Source organism: Phallusia mammillata, chromosome 1 (genome assembly GCF_965637545.1).
Source record: "Phallusia mammillata chromosome 1, kaPhaMamm4.hap1.1, whole genome shotgun sequence".
NCBI classification, from domain to species: domain Eukaryota; kingdom Metazoa; phylum Chordata; class Ascidiacea; order Phlebobranchia; family Ascidiidae; genus Phallusia; species Phallusia mammillata.
Genome location: NC_137252.1, coordinates 28,911,341 through 28,929,765, shown reverse-complemented (window position 1 = coordinate 28,929,765; position 18,425 = coordinate 28,911,341). Strand labels below are relative to the sequence as shown.

Here is an 18,425-nt window from a genome sequence, read left to right as displayed (position 1 = left end):
TTTACAGTTTGGATAACGCATTGAAAATGTATGGTAACCTGTATTAGGAATAAACAAAACCGAAGCAAAGCAATATAAATGAAACTCAGCAAAACAGTGAAAAATCGACATAAAAACAGCATATATGGATGTATATCGGATTGAAAAATTGTAAACACAGTGGTTTATAACATACAAATTAGGTAATATGGAACTGCAATGCAAATTTATAACTGATAAGGTATACCTGAAAGTATTAAGGCCCACTGCTTACTTTTAATGAATGTATGTATGAGAAAAGGTTACTGATCCTACTTTTTATTTTAAAAAAGGTTTAAAAAGTTTGCGTACAGTTTATCCAACAAAAACGTTTTTTCGTTGTACGCAATAGTTTATAGATGGGCCTTAATACCTACACATACCTTATGAAGACTTTTTAAAGCAAATTAAAAAAGTTTTTTGTGACAAAAGGTAATTTGGAAAAGTTTTTTAGTTGCAAAAATGTTGCACAGTTCTGCCCGCAAAGACGTAAATAAAGTAAAATTGACGTAGCAATAAACACTGCAAATTATAACAGGGGGTTTTGCTAGGAGGTAATTTTTGTCAACAGAATGCATAAAAACAGAACACTTTGGATACGGATAGACGGACACGTTTACGATAAACACTTTGGTGTTGATATTTGGATGGCGCTAAAGCTAAATTGGAAGGAAACACACAAAAACGATTTCTTAGGCACGTTTCATTTTAAGGAGGGATTTTTTCGCAATCCAGTTATAAAACCAAGGAAACTCATGTCAAAACGTTTAAACCCATTTTTAGAACAATTAGGGTTGATGCTTTTTGTAGTTTCTGATTTACATAATTTTTCTTAAAATGTAAAGTTTTACTGTTAGTTTGTACAATAAACATAAATTATTGCTGGATAACGGCACATTTAGGCGTTATTTATTTGTAAAAAAGATATCTCATATTTGCATTACTAGAAAATGCAGCCAGCATTAATCCCCATTTTACAAGCGTATATTGATAAAAAAATACTGTCAGCACAACAATGCGTTTTACAGTTCCAAGCTATGCGACAGGAAATTTAACACAGGCAAAGAGGAAGCTTCATTACGTTAAGGAAGGTGGCGAAGCCATTAATCAACTAAGGGGTCAATTGAGAACACGTTTCCAGTTAATGTTGACAAAACGGTGTTGTGTGAACGGCCAGTTTACAATCCGCTGTACCTGTTTCTGTCCTTAGAAGACACAACAAGGTGTAACAAATTATTTAGTGATAGGTTTGGGAATGTAACATCTGAAGACTAACATATAAATATTGAATAGAGGAGTCTCAGTTTCTGGGTTGGATTCGGTAAAACGCCTCGAATATGCCTGGTATACTTCGATTAAATATGTGATGTTGATAAATTACGATTATCAAATAACTATAGTGTAAGTATCCCAAGTAGAAAATCGATGCATCATGCGAAATGTATTAAATTTCCCAAAGGTGCTGGATAAAAACAATGGCCACACGTGTTATAGTTTAACCAACAGTAACTTTAACTGAGTAGGCATACAATAAACAAAATAACAAGCAACAGCCATTTATAACTGAGTAAAACTTAACAGTTTATAAGCGTAAAAAAATGAAACGTTTATCGAAATTATCTCATCGCGGACGGTTTGTTTTCTTCCTCATTCATGTTTGCTCGTCTACGTCTCATCGGACGTCGGTAAGCATTCCAAATGCGAATTGTTTTATCCCATGAGCCCGATACATACTGTACGAAATTTAAGAGTCATATTGAATGCATATTACCAGACCCTGGGGATAACTAGTTCACACATTTCTTAAATAATCCTATTTTTAAGTGGCTTTTAAAAAAATCAAATTTTTGGAAAAAAAATTGAATGATTTTCATCATGTTTCGATTTGCTGCCATTTACAAACAATATCAGCAATGTTATGAACAACAGCACCAGTCTCTTAATTACTTAAGCTTTCCATATTATACATGTATTTTCAGGCAGAAACACATTGGTCCCTGTTATATAGGACTGTTGATTAGTTCGGGTCAGGTAAAATACGTGCCAAAATGTTTGGGTTACAGCAGATTTTTTGCATGTAGTTTGCGATTTGAATAATTTTTTTTTGTTACTGGCTAAACAATGAAAAAAAAAACGACACTAAACAATGACACTTTTCTGCAAAACTGCAATCGACTCTGAAGCGGTTAATATGGCAACCTCTCGCACTAAAGTTGCTTATAATGCAAAAAACGTAATTAAATGAAAAAAACTATTCAAAATACTACAAAACTAAGCCCAGTAGCAGACAAGGGGTCTACAACATACCTGCGATCTTTCCACCACGTGTACAATGCTTCTGATATTTTCCGTGTGTCCAATGTTTGTTTGCATCAAGTTACAAGTCTCCATATCGTAAACCCTTTAGTAGAGCAAAATTTGAGCTGGTGAAAACCCTAACCCGAACCGCCTAGTGATTTTTTCGCGAACGGTCGGACTGCACGTGATTCGTTGTAGCCTTTTGGCGCCATTTAGTGAGCGTTAAAATTAAAGACCAAACTTGCAACGTTAGACTTTCGTCAGTACGATATTATTGGTGTATCAATTTTGAGAGCCATTAAAAAAATTATTACCCTCACTTTGGCAAATTTGTTGGAAAAATGCTCAAAAGTTATTGTAGCGTAGACATTAGGTGTAAACCCGACCACGAAAAAAATACTTTTGTCCATTTTGAAATTAAAAATTGATGTCCTAAATTTGGATTTGTAAGAAACAGATGTAGATTTCTTACTTAATAACATTCTCCACCGCTGCCACGATGGATCCGTTCACTTTATCGATGCAGAGTGAACTAACAGCGCCTTGTGTGGTAAGAGTGTGTTCGCACGACATTCCATCCGCAGTCTGCGAATAGAGTATTTGCATGGTTAATATAATGGGAATTGCTAGAAAAAATCGTTGGCAACTAAGTCGGTTCTAAAGTGGCCTTTCTAATTCCACCCGTGGTGGCGATGCTTGCCAGTCATCTTTCCTTGCATTTGAGACATGAGAAAGAACCAACTTAAGGCAGGTTACGCATAATAATATCGGATGAAAATTACCCAGAAAACGTTGGAAAAACATGGCATATCTGAATACCCACAGAAACCGATAATGTCCACGAGTCTAAATATCCCTATTTTCAATCCTTTTCGATTATCATTTGAAAAGTATTTGTTAAAAGTCAAGTATTTGGGGCATGTTGTAGAGAATGATCGACTTTGGCTTGTTAGGTAAATTTTCACACCTAAATTCGGAAATGAATGGAAACTGAAAACACACCGTAACCCAAAACTTCTGCCTTAATAACATTGAATGATGAAACTAATGGCCCAAATAGACGTAAAAAGCGGCATGCTGTATTTTTCAAACGCTTCGGCAACGTTGCCGTCGCTTGTTACGTCTATTGGGGCCGTTATTTTCATCATTAAACGTATGAACAGATCCGTATAGATATAGATGGAATATTTTTGGTATTTACCCAGATTTTAATTGTTCCATCCTCAGATCCTGTGATCCACTTATCGTAAACCGGATTCCACCGCACTGCCGTGATTTCGAGCTCATGACCTTGCAAGGTGTTGCGCATGCGCATTTCGCTTCCCTTCGGGCTGAACTCCCGGATGTACACCATGCCGTCGCTACTCGAGTAGGCAAACTCGTTCCTGGAAACCAAAGATTCCACTCTTGCTGCACTGAATTCACCTTTCGCAATTGTTAAAAATAGACCTCGGTACTATCGCAAGCAACACAGTAAGTCGGTTAGACCTAACTTTATATTCCATGCGTTTATAACTGCATGTCACAAAAGTCTTATCGAACGTGTGGAAGAAAGGGCACAATCATAATAGACAAGTCCGTAACACAATGCCTTCTAAGGCTTGGACCACTGTTTCTTAACCTGGGCGTCGCGCAGACAGTTATACGGGTAAAACAAAAATTGTATCCATGATTTTTAGTGTAAGAACTCGCATTTCACTTTGACATGAAATGTCATAATTGAATTGCACAGCAAAAAGGCTGACATCACATTGACATTACACATTTTGGTCGTGTGCTTGTAATGTCGCGAACGGTTTAATGTTCAAATATCCGTAAAGAAATTCGCAGCTGAACAGGTTAAGAAACACTGCCCACTAAGGACTAATATAACGCTTTCGAAAACGTAAAATAGTTTATCTTTTCACAATGGTAACAAAAATTTCAAGACAAACTTTCATTTTTGTTTTAAACAATATTCAAGAACCTTGTCGGGCAATATTCCATGTCGATGATGACGCCATCACAAGCCAGCTCTTCCTCGAGCCGTTCTTCCTCGCGATTCACATCTTCACCACCCTCTACGTCACACGTGACGTCAGTGTCATGTGGTGCCGTGTTACGAAAGCAATCCTCCAGTTTGCCAGTCTCCAAACACCAGATTAATATGCGCCGATCCCAACCGCCAGATATCTTAAAGAATGACGTCATTAATAACGTGACGTCATAGGTCAGATTGTGTTTCTGGGGGGCAATAACGTCATATTTGCCCAACCACGGACATTACCGCGGTTAATTGTTTCTCTATTTGCATGAATAGATTTATGAGGGCAATTTAAACTTTGACGTAGGGGATTGACGCAACGACGATATAGGAAAATTCCGGCACTCTGTTGACCCTGCAGTATGAGTTTGCTTGTAACCAATGTTGTGTAGATTCATGAAATTCCAGCGTTTGTCTATATAATAGATTATTGTCATTTATCAACGTGTTGCGGCAACTAGATGTTGTCATTCTGTAGTGACGTCACTTGTCGTATGTGTTGTGACGTCACTTATCGAATACTTAATGATGTCACTTGTCGTATGTGTTGTGATGTCACTTATCGAATACTTAAAGACGTCACTTGTCGTATGTGTTGTGACGTCACTTATCGAATACTCGATGACGTCACTTGTCGTATCGCCCTTGTATTGTGACGTCATTTGTCGTGTAAATCGTGTGGTAAATATTTCAGTTCGCTTCGGTTCAAATATTTAAAAATAGGCAGACAAGCAAACATACCTTATCGAAAATCGACTTACCAGGTAAGTACATGAGTAGAGATCTGGGTTGTGAACTACAGCTAGAGCTGTCACACAACTGGCGTGTCCGATAAACACGTTCTTGCATATAAACCCGGCCACGCGATTGGTCACTGAGTCACGCGTCATTGAATCTGCTGGGGGCGTGGCTGGACCCTACGCAAAAACTTCCAAAATTTAAGCATAATTTTACATACAATCCGTTTTTAGTTTGTTAATATATAGGCCTGAATTTGAAATAGTGTTTACACTTAAAACCCTGCGAGAGTATTACCTTCAGCAAAAGCGATTCGTAATAAAGGCCAAAACCTAACACGAATGTATACTAAAGGCTGTACAATTCATAACAAAATGGCTTTAATGTAAATGTTTTATTTTTTTCGTAAGGTTCGAACCCAAGACGCTCCTGGGGACGAATCCCAATCAAGATTTTTTTATGAATGTATATGGGTCAGGCGCGCCTGATCATTCGGCCAAGCTCCTGCCCAAAATGTAAATGTTCTAGTGGTGCGTTACAGGAATACAACTTTTCAACAAACCAATGGGTACAAACCCCAGTTTTATCGGAGGTGTTTTTGTTTTGTTTCTCATCATTTTGGTTGTCGTCCATCGTCAAGTTGTTGTTTAGTTGATCGATCACGGCGTCATCCACGTCACGTGCGGCGCCGGCGTCTGGCGTTTGTGGCGTCACAGCTGTTCGGTTTGCCTCAAGAAGAACATTGAACTTGCTGTGGAAAACATACCAAATGTTTATTGTATGGTAACAAATTGTACATGATGGAGGTGTCTAGTATAGGACTTAGAAACGTAGGCATGTCATAATAAAAATGCTGGAAGAGCTACAGGTTTGTTGATACGTTATGTACACGTTTCGCAGATCTACTTAGATCTACTTTATAGTCATATATACGGTAAACCTCGGTTAATCCGGATCTTTGTCTAATTCTGATAAAATCGAAGGTATAAATGTAATGCAATGTGGTAAGGCTTTAACTAAACGACATCGGATAAAACGGATATTCGTCTATTCCGATCAAATTTTTGATCCAAACGGGTCCGGATTACCCGAGGTTTACCGTATATGAATGAAAATCATTTTAAAATCATTTAACTAGTTGCATGAACAGACAAACATACAAAACAAATACGATAGTGCACGTATTTTCACACTTACTCGTTCGTTTCAGTGTTTTCCTCCTTATCCGGAGTCAACCGCGTGAGGGCGCTGACAGCAGCATAATCGAATCCCCATAAATATATGTTTCCGTCCTCAGAAGCAAGCACCAGCAAATCAAGATGCTCCACGTAAATACATCGCAACAACGAGATGTTCGAACTGTACACTATCTTAGTAATAGGTGTGTGCAAAGTTGACCCTAAACTCTAGAAAACTTAAAATGTAGAACCCGGACCTTTAATAGTCTATTTGTAAAACAGAATATAGAGCAGGCATTTTTTGAAATAGGTACAATTTGCTTGGTAGTTAAAAGCTGCTTCAAATTTAACCATAGTTAACAGAAAAATTTGGAGTTTTATCCCGTTTAAAATAAAAAACAAATGTACAGTTGACTGCACAAATTCGTTAAACACCCTCCATAACTCACAAACCATACAAAAATCCGTGTAGACGGTATTTATTACAAATAATTTGATAAGTTGCGGCCTATACTGCAGTGAAAGAGTTTATTCACAGGTGTTTAACAAAAGAGGTTGTATTCTACATTGCTCATGAGCAATGCAGTCTGGGTGTATTGTTTATGTTATGACCAGCCGTATGTGAAAGAGTTACTCTTAAAAGTCATGTAGTGATAACAAACAAACCACATGGCACTGCAATACCCATACTGCACCACTCCCAAAACGTGGCATAGCCCAACATACGCACTGATGACGTCACAATCATTACTCTTCACCAAAGAGGAATTCAAGTCTTTTGAAGCCGCCATTTTTTGAATCAACTTAACGGTCAAGCCCGAACTTTCAAAATGGCGTCGCCGGAGGCAATGGATGCTAATTCCCACGTAGCAGATTTAGAAGGACGCGTGTTGGGGGTTTATGACGCAGATACCATCGAGCCCTGCGCGGCGCAACAATAAATTCTTGAAGGCCTTTTGTTTTCTTAGAAGGCGTTCTGCTGGTTTAATTGCCGGGTTCGATTTCGAACAATTCCCCTGATACCGTCATAATATTTGTCAATTTCGCAGTGCTGTTTTCTAATATTGAGAACGACCCGCACAATTTTATTTTCTCAACGGCACAATTTTATTCTCTCAACGCCTATTCTGTTTCGTTTTTTTGGAATAGTAAATCGTTCGCTCTAAAAAAATAGCGTTTTTTAGGAACGTTTTTCATAAAGTTTATTAGGAACAACAGTTTGTGCTCATCATTGCTCCAACAATGTCCAAACTTACAAAAAAGCATAGCAGTTATGGAAAGATTTTTGCTGTTTTGAAAGCCACAAGCCAACATTATGAAGCAACTCTAAATGTAAAGTTGCGACTGATCTTGGAGTTTGCAAATGACCAGCAGCTTGCACAGCGCGATACAGCAAACGCGACAAGCGACACGTCTGCGCGAATTGGGTCAATTAGCGGCTCCAACGCGCCCTGGAAGCCGGCACTAATCCGCTCTTCACACGGGCCAGGCTCGAACTGGCAAACACAAACTTTGGGGCACAAGGCTCGAAGACCTCAGTTTGAACTGACGCCATTTTGTTTGCACAACACCCTCGGCTGCTGAGGACGTGACACCCCTTCCTGCGTGACGTAACAATGCGGTGTGACGTCACGTGATGCGGAAAACAGGACAGGACGCGGCGAATGAGATTGGGGACGAAAGGAAACGCAATGTTCCGGCCAGAACGGGGAATCCAGCATATGCATGTGTTGTCGATTTTTCGTTGCTCGGCCTGGTGTTTTTGTTGTCGCTAAACGGAGCGGAACGGAAATGTATTCGTCATCGCTGCTACCGGTGATGACGCGTCAACCGGTCAGCGATTCGTGGCATTCTGTTTTCAGTGGACATTCATGCACAGATTGAAGCAATCTACTAAACCTTCTTTTCTGAAGTCAAAATTTAATCAATCCTGTTCGGATTCATTTTTAAATTTGATTAACGCGAATTTAAATGACGTCACCCGCCGATGACATCATTGTCACGGTTGGACGATGGTTAACGATGTGGGACGTATGTTCATCGAAAAAAACCCACACAAACAGCATCTGTCCACTATGGTTTTGTTTGGCGCCAAAACACGAAAAGTAAGGTCACGTGATCTCACAAGCGGGCAAAATTCGATTTCACGCATGACCTACTTTCAACCCTGGGTTTTCTGTTAGTTGCCTTTTCTGGTGGCAATTTTGATGGAGTTTTTAATGTATGTGTTAAGATAAAAGGCACAAACATAATTGTATCAAAATATTAAACAAATTAAGATCTACATGTACAAACATTAGCAATACAATTTACCCCCACATTATGCTGCGTCCGCCATTTTGATTTTGTTATTGTTGGAAAAGTTTCCAAACAATTACGTAAGTTTAGTTTAGTTCCGAATAGTATCGTAATTTTTGTCTATCTTCTAGTTGTGTTATATTATTTTAATTTAAATCAAGATATTAGTATAAGTATTCCGGCAAAAAAGTACGATGAGTTTAGAATTAATAGAAACACAATGGAACATTACCAGGTATATCATTCAAGAAAACACATTTAAATAGAGGTATGAACCTATCACATTATTTCAACACTTATTTTATCAACAATTTTTCACGCAAAACGTCAAATTGCGACCTTACAGGATTATGACATGAGAACAAAAGGTGTCGATTACCCGAAAATCGTATGCTACTGTCAAAGGCGCGAGGACAAAGCCGCCAGGTAAACGATAAAAGATAAGATCCAAAGGGAATGCGGGGCGATAATTAGACCTCGCTGCCTGGACTTCTTCTTTGCGTTGCGAAATCGCCAAACCAAACAATGCACGATGGCCTGCCTGGCGATTTTCGAGGAAGCAGCCTTGATTGGTCTGGAGCGATACTGGGCAGGGAAAAGGCACCGGGCGCAAAAGGTGAGCTTTATAAGCGCTCGGCCTGGTCAGTTGGATATGTCATTCGAGTTCAGCGTCTCAAGCATCATAACAACAAGCTCAGTAAGCGTGAGAATAACGACGACTCCGGTATTGTATGGCGAGGTTATTGAGTCATATAGGCTCTGCGGTTAAAAAGAATAGTTTTTTTTCGCTTTAGGAGTTTGCGCTTATGCAATGCTTTAAATGTAGGTACTTCGCGATTTTATATGAAGACGGTTTAATTTCTGAGCCCCGTAGCATTCGCAGAGACTTAATATTTTACTGTAAATTTTGTAATGGTAAGGTCCATAGTTTCTAAAATTCGTACCGAGAAATAGGCAACGCCACGAAATGTCGTTCTTGTTTACATTGGGCCCGCGTCGTGCTCGTATCAGTTTTGTTTACATATATCGGGCAACATCGCCAAAATGCTGTGAGTTTCCGGCAGCTGTGTGTGTCGAGCAATGCAGTTTTCGGCGCACAACAAAAAACTCTGGGCAACTCTGTCAGGAACTTAGAATGAACAGGCTTCGTGCAACTGCTGCAGAAACAAGCCTGGCATCTCTAAGTCCCAAGCCGAGGCCTAAGTAAACTTCAGAAGGGATTTTAGATCAGGGACAAAAGTATGAGATGGTAGAAACTTCGCAAAAAAGTCAACGTTCTAGTTTATTTTATAGGGTTTTACACACTTACGGTAACTGGTCAGCACTTCATAATTCGCGAGTAAAAAAGCCGTTGGTTTGTTCTCGTCGCGAAGTGGCCCGCGCACCCATGAGTGACGTCATGGCTTCGACACGTCACAATGGCGCCTTTTTTGCGGCGCGATTGTTCTTCTTTGAATGTTTCGCCGAAGACAACAGGATGTGAGTATATATAAGTGGCCGACATCGTTGCCAGCGTGATTAGTCATAAGCGCATGGACTTTGGTAGCGGCCATTTTAAGGTTTAGTCGTAGTAGAACATGGCGTTTATGGACTTAACACAGTCGTTAATACGATTGGACAGATTTCCAGCAGCGTTGGAACGCGATTTGGTGTCTCGACCCAAATTGCTATTGGTATCAAACTGTGCAGCGCTTTGTTTCAGTTGGCGAATTGGGTCGAGCGTGTGGGATTAGACGCAGCGCAGTTTTTTTTTAATTGTGTCTTGCAGCGAGGACAAACCGCGCTGCCATTTATGTAGAGATTTTGGCCAGTAAGCCAATTAAACAGCTGGTACACTTCAGTGAGTAACCCGTTTAGAAACGTTATACTTATACTGTCCTGTGGCTTGAAACTTCTGCGGAACAGGCCGGTCGGTTCTTGTAGCCTTATAACCGACCTGTTTTCAGAGTTTTGCGCTGCATGTACAGCTAAACAACAAGCTCCAACTGCTCAGTCTATAGATTATAGGTACAGTCGGTGATTTTTCACATACTAGCTTACATCTAATCTTTCCCGTGTTAGGCGCCCATTCATAAAAACGCGTGTGAAATACAGGAACTTTCCCAGGAACAGGCTGCTGGTCGAGTGGTCAACCGCGTTCAGCCTGTCGTGGGGATTTCCCGGCATTTCACAGTGCACAACCAGCAGTTGGCAGTAGCTCGGCAGCACCCTAGGGCTATTTTTTAGCACCGGCCTTCTAAAACACGGTCGACGGTATGAACTTTCCCAGGAATAAGTCTGCTGTGAGACTTGTCCAGTGGAAGTTCTTTCTGTGCGGCCGGACTGTCAGCAAGGCTAGTTTAACAACTTAAAATCCACCGCTTGTCTATGCGTTGGAACATTTTTGGAACGGGCTGGTGACTGTTTTATGATTCGTCAGCCCTTCTAAAATTGTCCCTCTGTATTTTCAAGACACTCATCGTCTATAATGAAAGCGTCAATCTGGGATAGTGTTCCTCAAATTGATCGTGATTCACCACCTAGCCAAAGGCGACATGAACTTTACCACGAAAAGGTCTGTCTTGGTTGTTCCTCACACAGACCTTGTCGAGGTGTTCATATGGTACTTTGAGCAAGTTCAACTTCATTTCATCAAAGGCCCAATTACAAAGTGCCACGTTACGGCTTTGAACTTTCTAAGGAATAGGTTTTTCTTTTGAATTTTAAACCTTTCCCTGGCAAGTCAAGACCGCGCGAGGACCATTCGTCGCCATTTTTATCCTTGTTACCCTAACACAATTTTGACACCTTTCTTGATTTGAAACTTCACTGGAACAGGCCGGGTTTAGTCGAACAAAAATGCCGGTCTGCTTCTGAAGTTCCAATACCAAGGGTGTCGCTATCGTCGATTTGCATTACTTGCTTTTTCAGAAGATTTCGTTTAGAACATTGGTTCTCAACCTGTGGTACGCCAGGGCATTTCAGGTGGTACGCGAGTAGCTTTCTGTCATACTCCATTTAAGATTATGAAATAAAACTTAGAAAAAGTCGTCCGTACGCGGCGACCGGTATAACAAGAAAAATATCGGTTCTTAAACAAGACTAGGTTTACAAGATTAAGTTGTTTAAGCAAACATTATATGTTTGATATATACACTACAGTTTAAACGAGAAAAATAATTCCTTAAATTTTGTGTTTCATAAGCTCGTCAAGTGCAGGAACTTCCCTAGGAACAGGCTCCATCTAGTGGTAAAGCCTGTTGCAGGGAGCGCCGAAACTTTTCGGGAACTTTCATCGCAAGGACAGCTAAGGTTACATTTGTTTTTCTTTGGTAAGGCATTTAACATGGCGATGAAATTTTGGAACATTCATTGGAACGGGCTGGTGGGCGGGGCGAACTGCCAAATATATGCGACCAGCCTTTCTAGAAAGTTCCTGAAACACAACCGCCGCTATCAACAAGTTAATGCCTTAGTTTGGTTAAATTAGTAAAATTGCGAATTAGGAGTGAAACCTCGATTATGTATGTAAAAATAAATATTTTGTCAGCGGCCCTTAAATTAAAATTCTTTTGATTCCATTAACTATGGCCTTGAAACCAGTTTTTGTTGCTAAAAAGTCTTTCGCCGTTGCTAATTCTTTAGACATAAAGCGCGGCAAACCGTTTAGCTAAATCCGTTTAGTTTAGTTAGGTTGGACATAAATTTAGCTTAATGTGCAAGTAGGCTTCTATTTTTGTAATTTGTAAACCACTGGCGGTCATGTCATGCGGCTCGGTTGTAAACGGATACTTGTAACGTTAAAATTGGCCATACCAAGAATCAGCGAAAAGCTCGGTTTAGTACAAATTAGCTCAGTATCTTACGGTATATTTGCTACTTACCAATCTTCATATTTAGCATCTTTTTTTTTCACGGGGTTCGAACCCAGGACTCTCCCGGGGACGAATCCCGATCAGGGTTTTTATGTCTGTATATGGGTCAGGCGCGCCGGACCATTCGGCCAAGTTCCTGCCCTATATTTAGCATCTTAAACCCACCTTTTGTACAAGGAAGATGGCGCCACAAGCGACGTGTTAAAGGCGTAGTGAGTAGCCGCTACTTGGCGCGTTGAACTTGGCACTTGAGGCATCTTAGCGTTAATTCCTCGCTCCTTCTTGATACTTTCCAGTTTGTCTTTACACTCCTTTCGTGTCAATGGCTCCATGCTAGAAATTAAAATATCAATTTAAAGTCTAGCGCATATTTCAGCATATTTTTCATTTTAAGGTTTCAAAGGCAGGCCACTATTCGGAATTTAGGGACTAAAGCAGTGGTTCTCAACCGGGGGTCCGCAAAGCGTTTTCAGGGGGTCCGCGACAACTTCCTAATTTTGCAGACAACGATATTGATAAAGCGCTATTTAAAAAAATATGTCTCAGCGTTTTAAAATAGCATGAAACATGTTTAAAATCGTTCTTCATAGGCGACAAACCAAAATGCATTGTGACATTTTAGCCCCATTGTGATGCAACAGAGGTAAATTTTCAGTGACAAACAACGTCACATCACAATGTAATGGCTCTTTATTATTGAGTTCCGATGTCGCAGTGCAGTCAAAGTGATTGAAATTTTGGTCCTGGACCAAACGTGGTTGGTATATTCTGCACCTTTTTGGGTTGCTTGTTAATAAAAAAGGACAAAACATACCAAAACCTCCATATGGGTCCGCGATTAGCTTGACAGTACCAAAAGGCAAAAAGGTTGAGAACCACTGGACTAAAGGTATATTTGTTCTGTATGATTCACCTACACATAGCACTTACCTGTACATAAAGTGACTGGACTGTAGCCTTTCCCACTTGTAAACTGTCCCGTTACTTCCTCCGCTGAACAGAAGCATGGGAACTTTGCGGGCTAAAACAAAATCCCCCGTCATCGCTACTATAGCCAACATTAATCATAAAATTGCGCATGACAGTGTGTTAAAACCACTAAGCCGCCTGAAACATTTCAAACCGCGAAATACATAAGTGAACTATCTTTTTACGTTTTCGAACTTTTGTGACAAATAATAAATAAAACGTAAAAAATAAAATAAAATTTCAGCTCCTTTTTTACGCCAAGTGTTTTACTTGAGACGACACTAAAACCCGTTTTTTAAACTTTTAAACGTATTTTTGCATTTTTAACCTGCAATGGGTGCCGCAAAAAACAAAAAAAAAATAGTTTGTTGGTGATTTGTTTCAATGTTGTTTAGGTGAAACAAAAACGTGCAATGTCCCTTATCCAAAGCACATTTTCCTATCCTAAGAAATTTACCAGTCTCTGAAATGTTATACTTACTGTAGGAAACACTTTCAATGGCATGTTTACACTTGAGTGCAGTGAGGCATCCAGCAGTGTTAAATTTCCAAACAATCAAATGACGACGGTTCGTTGTTCCTGTAAATTAATACGCCAAACTTAAGACCATAAATGTTATAATTTAAAACCATAGAGCCAAAAGGTGCCGAAATTTCGTGCAAAAACAACAACTTTACAAACGGATACTGCAAATTTTATCACGTTACAATAGGTTTCTACCAATAAGCGAAAAATCCTGTATGCCAAAGCAAAAACGTTAAAACCGTAGTGTAGCGTAAACTTTGTTGTCACGTGTCCATGTAAAAACAACAACGTTATACACTGATCCTGTAATTTTTATCACATAGCAATGGGTGCTTACCAACGATCTGTCCAGAATCAGGACTGTAGCGCAGTTTCAGTAATTTGTGGCTTATTTCATCATCAGACTCAGATTGAAATGTAGGCAAAAATTCGGATACCTGTTGGGTACATATTAGTTACATACGATTTATATTCCTATCTGAAATTATAGTTTCGTGTTTAAAAATTTTGAAAAGCTTTAAATGGAACAGACAGGCCGTTAGAGCATTTAAACTTTGTGGGCTCCTTGGTTTCCATTCTTTAACCTTGATTGCTATTTTTTGTGACAAAAATTGTACATTTACAAATCCTTCGAATGCGTACCGACAACATTTACGAAAATTACACATATATTCCAAAAACGTCTTTATCAATTGAATTGGTACGATGCTGTACATTCGTTAACCACGAGAAATGCACACTGTACGTCATATACAATGTACGCCTGTTTGGATACGAGTTTGTTAAAAACGGATAAACCTATACAAACCACCACCGCATTGATGACAATACAATATTCGTACATTTTCGCCGGCTTTTGGGTCAAACAGGGTGGCGTATTGAGAACCAGATGCAATCCACACAACTTTGGCCCTTGGAATGTAACACAAACTTGTTATTGTGTCCAGAAAAATCGTTTCGAGGCGGTGGCGTAGTTTTCCGTCTTGTGACCAGATTTTCACTGTGCGGTCAAACGAACCTGTAATCAACCTGCATGCAAAAGATAAACTTTTATCAATTGTTTTAAACTTTATGTAGGAATTCACTTTTTAGTCATTTCGTTAAGGCTATGGATCCTATTACAAAAATTCATCCGAAGACAATTAAAAAACGTGTTGCAAGTTTCTCAATAGGTACTAGATCTAGATAAAACAAAAAAGAAAGAATAATCTTTTTTGCATAAATGCCTCTGTGGTGTATGCCCAGTTATGGCATTGCACAGAATAGGTGAGGCATGGGTTTTTACCCTGTTACTCCCAACACACTGGAGTGCCGTTGGATGGCTACAGCTGCACTGATGAGACCTTATAGGTCGAAACAGTGTGCACTGTCTGCAGCTTATCATTTATTGGCTCACATTATTTTTTAATTTACAACTACTCATATGACATTACACCAGTAAATCTCACCAAGTATTATTCTCATTATCCTTTACTAGAATCATACAATTGATTCCCGCATCATGTGCTCGCTTGTTGCAATAAATCAAGTCCAAACCTTTCGTACCAGGATACAAAGTTGTGTCATATATGCAGAACTTTCCATCAAATCTAAAAACATGTTCAATGATAAGATACACAAACATTCATAGCCAGATGAAACAATAAAAGTTGCCAACTACTGTCTTTGCAAGAGTATTTAAGCACCACTAAAGTAGTTCTGTGGTAAACATATCAGTAGTGGTATCTCTAAACATTTAAACAGGTCTGATGAAATTATTTGGCACATGCAAGTTAAGCTAGGGATTATTAAGTTTAAAAAGTCAATTAATACTAGCACAGTGCAATAAAATGTTTTTAAATTAAATTGATGTACACCATATTTACTCCCTGAATGTGGATTATATATTGTTTAGGCCACAAGCACAAACAAAAAGTTCAGTACCACTGACCAACCCAATTTTTTAAGGTGCATAATAAACGAAAAATGTTCAATTCAAGAAAAACACACCAGAAGCAATTTGTGTACACCAGAAATTCTTCATCCACAGCACTATCTGTAGAATTTCATTTTACACTTGTACATACCCTGCTGTGTACACCCTGGATTCATGACAGATAACACAGGGGACAATGTCATTGTGCTGGCTTGAAACATATGGTTTCCTGCGATCAATGATGTTTCCAGAGTTTTTGAGGGGATCCAACATAAACAATTGAACTGAGCCATTTAGACCGCAGATGATTTGCTGCCTTCGAAGGTTCAAACACATTGTGTAGATGGGATATCCAATCTAAAGAATAATTATTTTAGGCTTTCTTCAACAAAAAATTAGAATAAATTTAATTAAACTCATTTTGCTTTTACTGATTTAAAACAATTTTCACATGATTTTTAGTTTGAATTTCGATAGAGTTCGAAGAACAACAATTTATTACAGTTTTAACAAATACTAATGGGCTACACCAATGTTTTTATACTCATACTACTTCAGAATAATAATATTTTTGTTTACTTTGCACACAATGATGATCTAAGCCTTTAATATTTACTCAGAGATGTCATAATATGCAAAGTAAACAAAATCTTAACGACAATTTTCACATAGTGAATTCTCTCAACAAAAAAGGTTCAAACTATTGAATAACATCTGAGCTAAATGCAAGCAAAATATTCTTAGCAAAAAATACAAACCAACATCTGTGTACAAAGCATCACAACATTTCGACAACTACTGCTTGTTATCATCAGGTAAAATAAAAGCAACAAAAGGGAGGTAACTTTCCAAGGCAAACAGGTAACTGTGCACTGTATACCCACAATATTCTTGTTTCAAATTAAAGCATGTATCCAAAAAGCTTTAACCACCAGAGATTGGGTCCATTATTAAAAAATGTGGTACATTTTTAAGCATAGGGTAATTATATGTACGAGTTCACAGTTTGGATAAATTAATAAATGGGATCTGTTACCACAAAAAGGTATGGCACCCATGCTAAAACAGTTTTCTTAATGTATTACCCTGATTCTGTCAACAACATTTCCACCACTTCCCCATGCAATAATTAAGCCATCATTGGCACACGAAAGTAATATTTTCTGCTCACTCCAATATCGGAAATCAGTCAGCCAGCCTCCATGTTCATTGCTAGTGAGCATCAATTTTCCAGTATCCTGTTCCCACCATTTCATAAGCCCATCTGCAAACATTACACAATGATGAGATTGTTTAAAATTCACTATTATTTTTAGAAACATAATATTGACAAGAAAAACTATTGAACATGAAACAACATTTTTGTGTCTTGAAAAAAGGCTAATGGCATGTGCTTTGAACTGTTGGTTGGTACCTACACTTTATTTACTTTAATATAAAGTTGAAGTAGATCAAAATACCTGATATGGTCTTCTATTAGATAACAATTTTCCAAACATATTTTTGCCTAAAAATTGGTAGCCAAGGTGAACGACTTTTATAAACAGCAAACTGTTATAACAGGCATTGCCTTTTAATGTTTTTGCTTAAATAAATAGGCTCAAATCACAAATTTAAAGGACAGCACTGACAACTGATGGTATTTACTTTTCTGCAGCTAACAAAAAGAGTTCACCTTCAAATCCCACAACAATTTCTCTCCTCATTGGGTGGAAACCAATTGCAGTGATAGTTCTGGTGTGTGTATCACTTATCATGAACTGTTTTTCCATCGCCATTTTGCAGCTTTCTACAAGTCGTAAAAAACAAGGATGATGAAACCAAAATTCAAATATTTCTTCCCACAACCGGAGAGTATTATTGAAATAAGCAATATTTTCTTGCACAACTATAACAGCAAGCTCAGTGGATAAATAAAATACTCTTAGCCCACATTGGATTTTATGGCACATTTCGCCGAGATCTCGGGTGTGCACGAAGAATTTTCAGGTGTGCAAGTGTGCACAAACAAATTTTCAGGTGTGCACGAACCAGTTAAATGTGCACCTCATCAAGAAAAAGTTAACCGATTTACAAATATTTAACAAAAATCTCAAAATAACCATCAAATGCAATTGAGCCACTGGTTAACTAATGTAAAACGAAAATTTCGAAGGCGTAATTGTTTTTGCACCAGGTGTCGTAAACCGAAAAAAATGTCTCAAGTGTGCAATCAAACTTGAAAAAAAATAGTTTTGGGTGTGCAGCTGCCATACTATCCATACTGGCTCTTAGCAATATTTACAGGTTAAAATATGAAGTATTTTACCAAAACAATAATTGTAATCATATTATCAGAATGCTTGAACTTACTCAAACAGTAAATCAAAGAAATAAAACATAATTGTGGTTAGACAATACACAAAAAACAATTCTGCAACTTACTTTTTGTGATATTCTATCAGTTTAAAATGCAGGTCACCACATCAGAATAAAAATAATTTTGCAGCACAAAAACAAAACCGCCAAGGCTTCGTCTGTTGCGATGGAGTTGCTACCACTTCGCTACAGCGAATTTTAAGTAATGTGGGGATTTTTTATCTTTAACATAAAAAGTCTCAGTAATAAA

General features: G+C 38.6%; 1 protein-coding gene across 1 annotated transcript; it reads right to left on the bottom strand.

Moving 5' to 3' along the window:
* Positions 1–20: 20 nt before the first annotated feature.
* Positions 21–18,425, bottom strand: LOC145220406 (uncharacterized). The gene is made up of 18 exons (XM_080087647.1): positions 18,242–18,425; positions 17,493–17,606; positions 16,903–17,081; positions 15,969–16,174; positions 15,351–15,491; positions 14,745–14,931; positions 14,240–14,339; positions 13,858–13,956; positions 13,338–13,428; positions 12,573–12,740; positions 6,275–6,436; positions 5,654–5,828; positions 5,101–5,256; positions 4,283–4,488; positions 3,518–3,701; positions 2,789–2,901; positions 2,326–2,419; positions 21–1,751 (listed from the first exon to the last, which is right to left on the bottom strand). Exons 2-18 carry the CDS (start codon positions 17,593–17,595, stop codon positions 1,635–1,637), a joined length of 2,481 nt encoding a protein of 826 aa, XP_079943773.1. The 5' UTR covers positions 17,596–17,606; positions 18,242–18,425; the 3' UTR covers positions 21–1,634.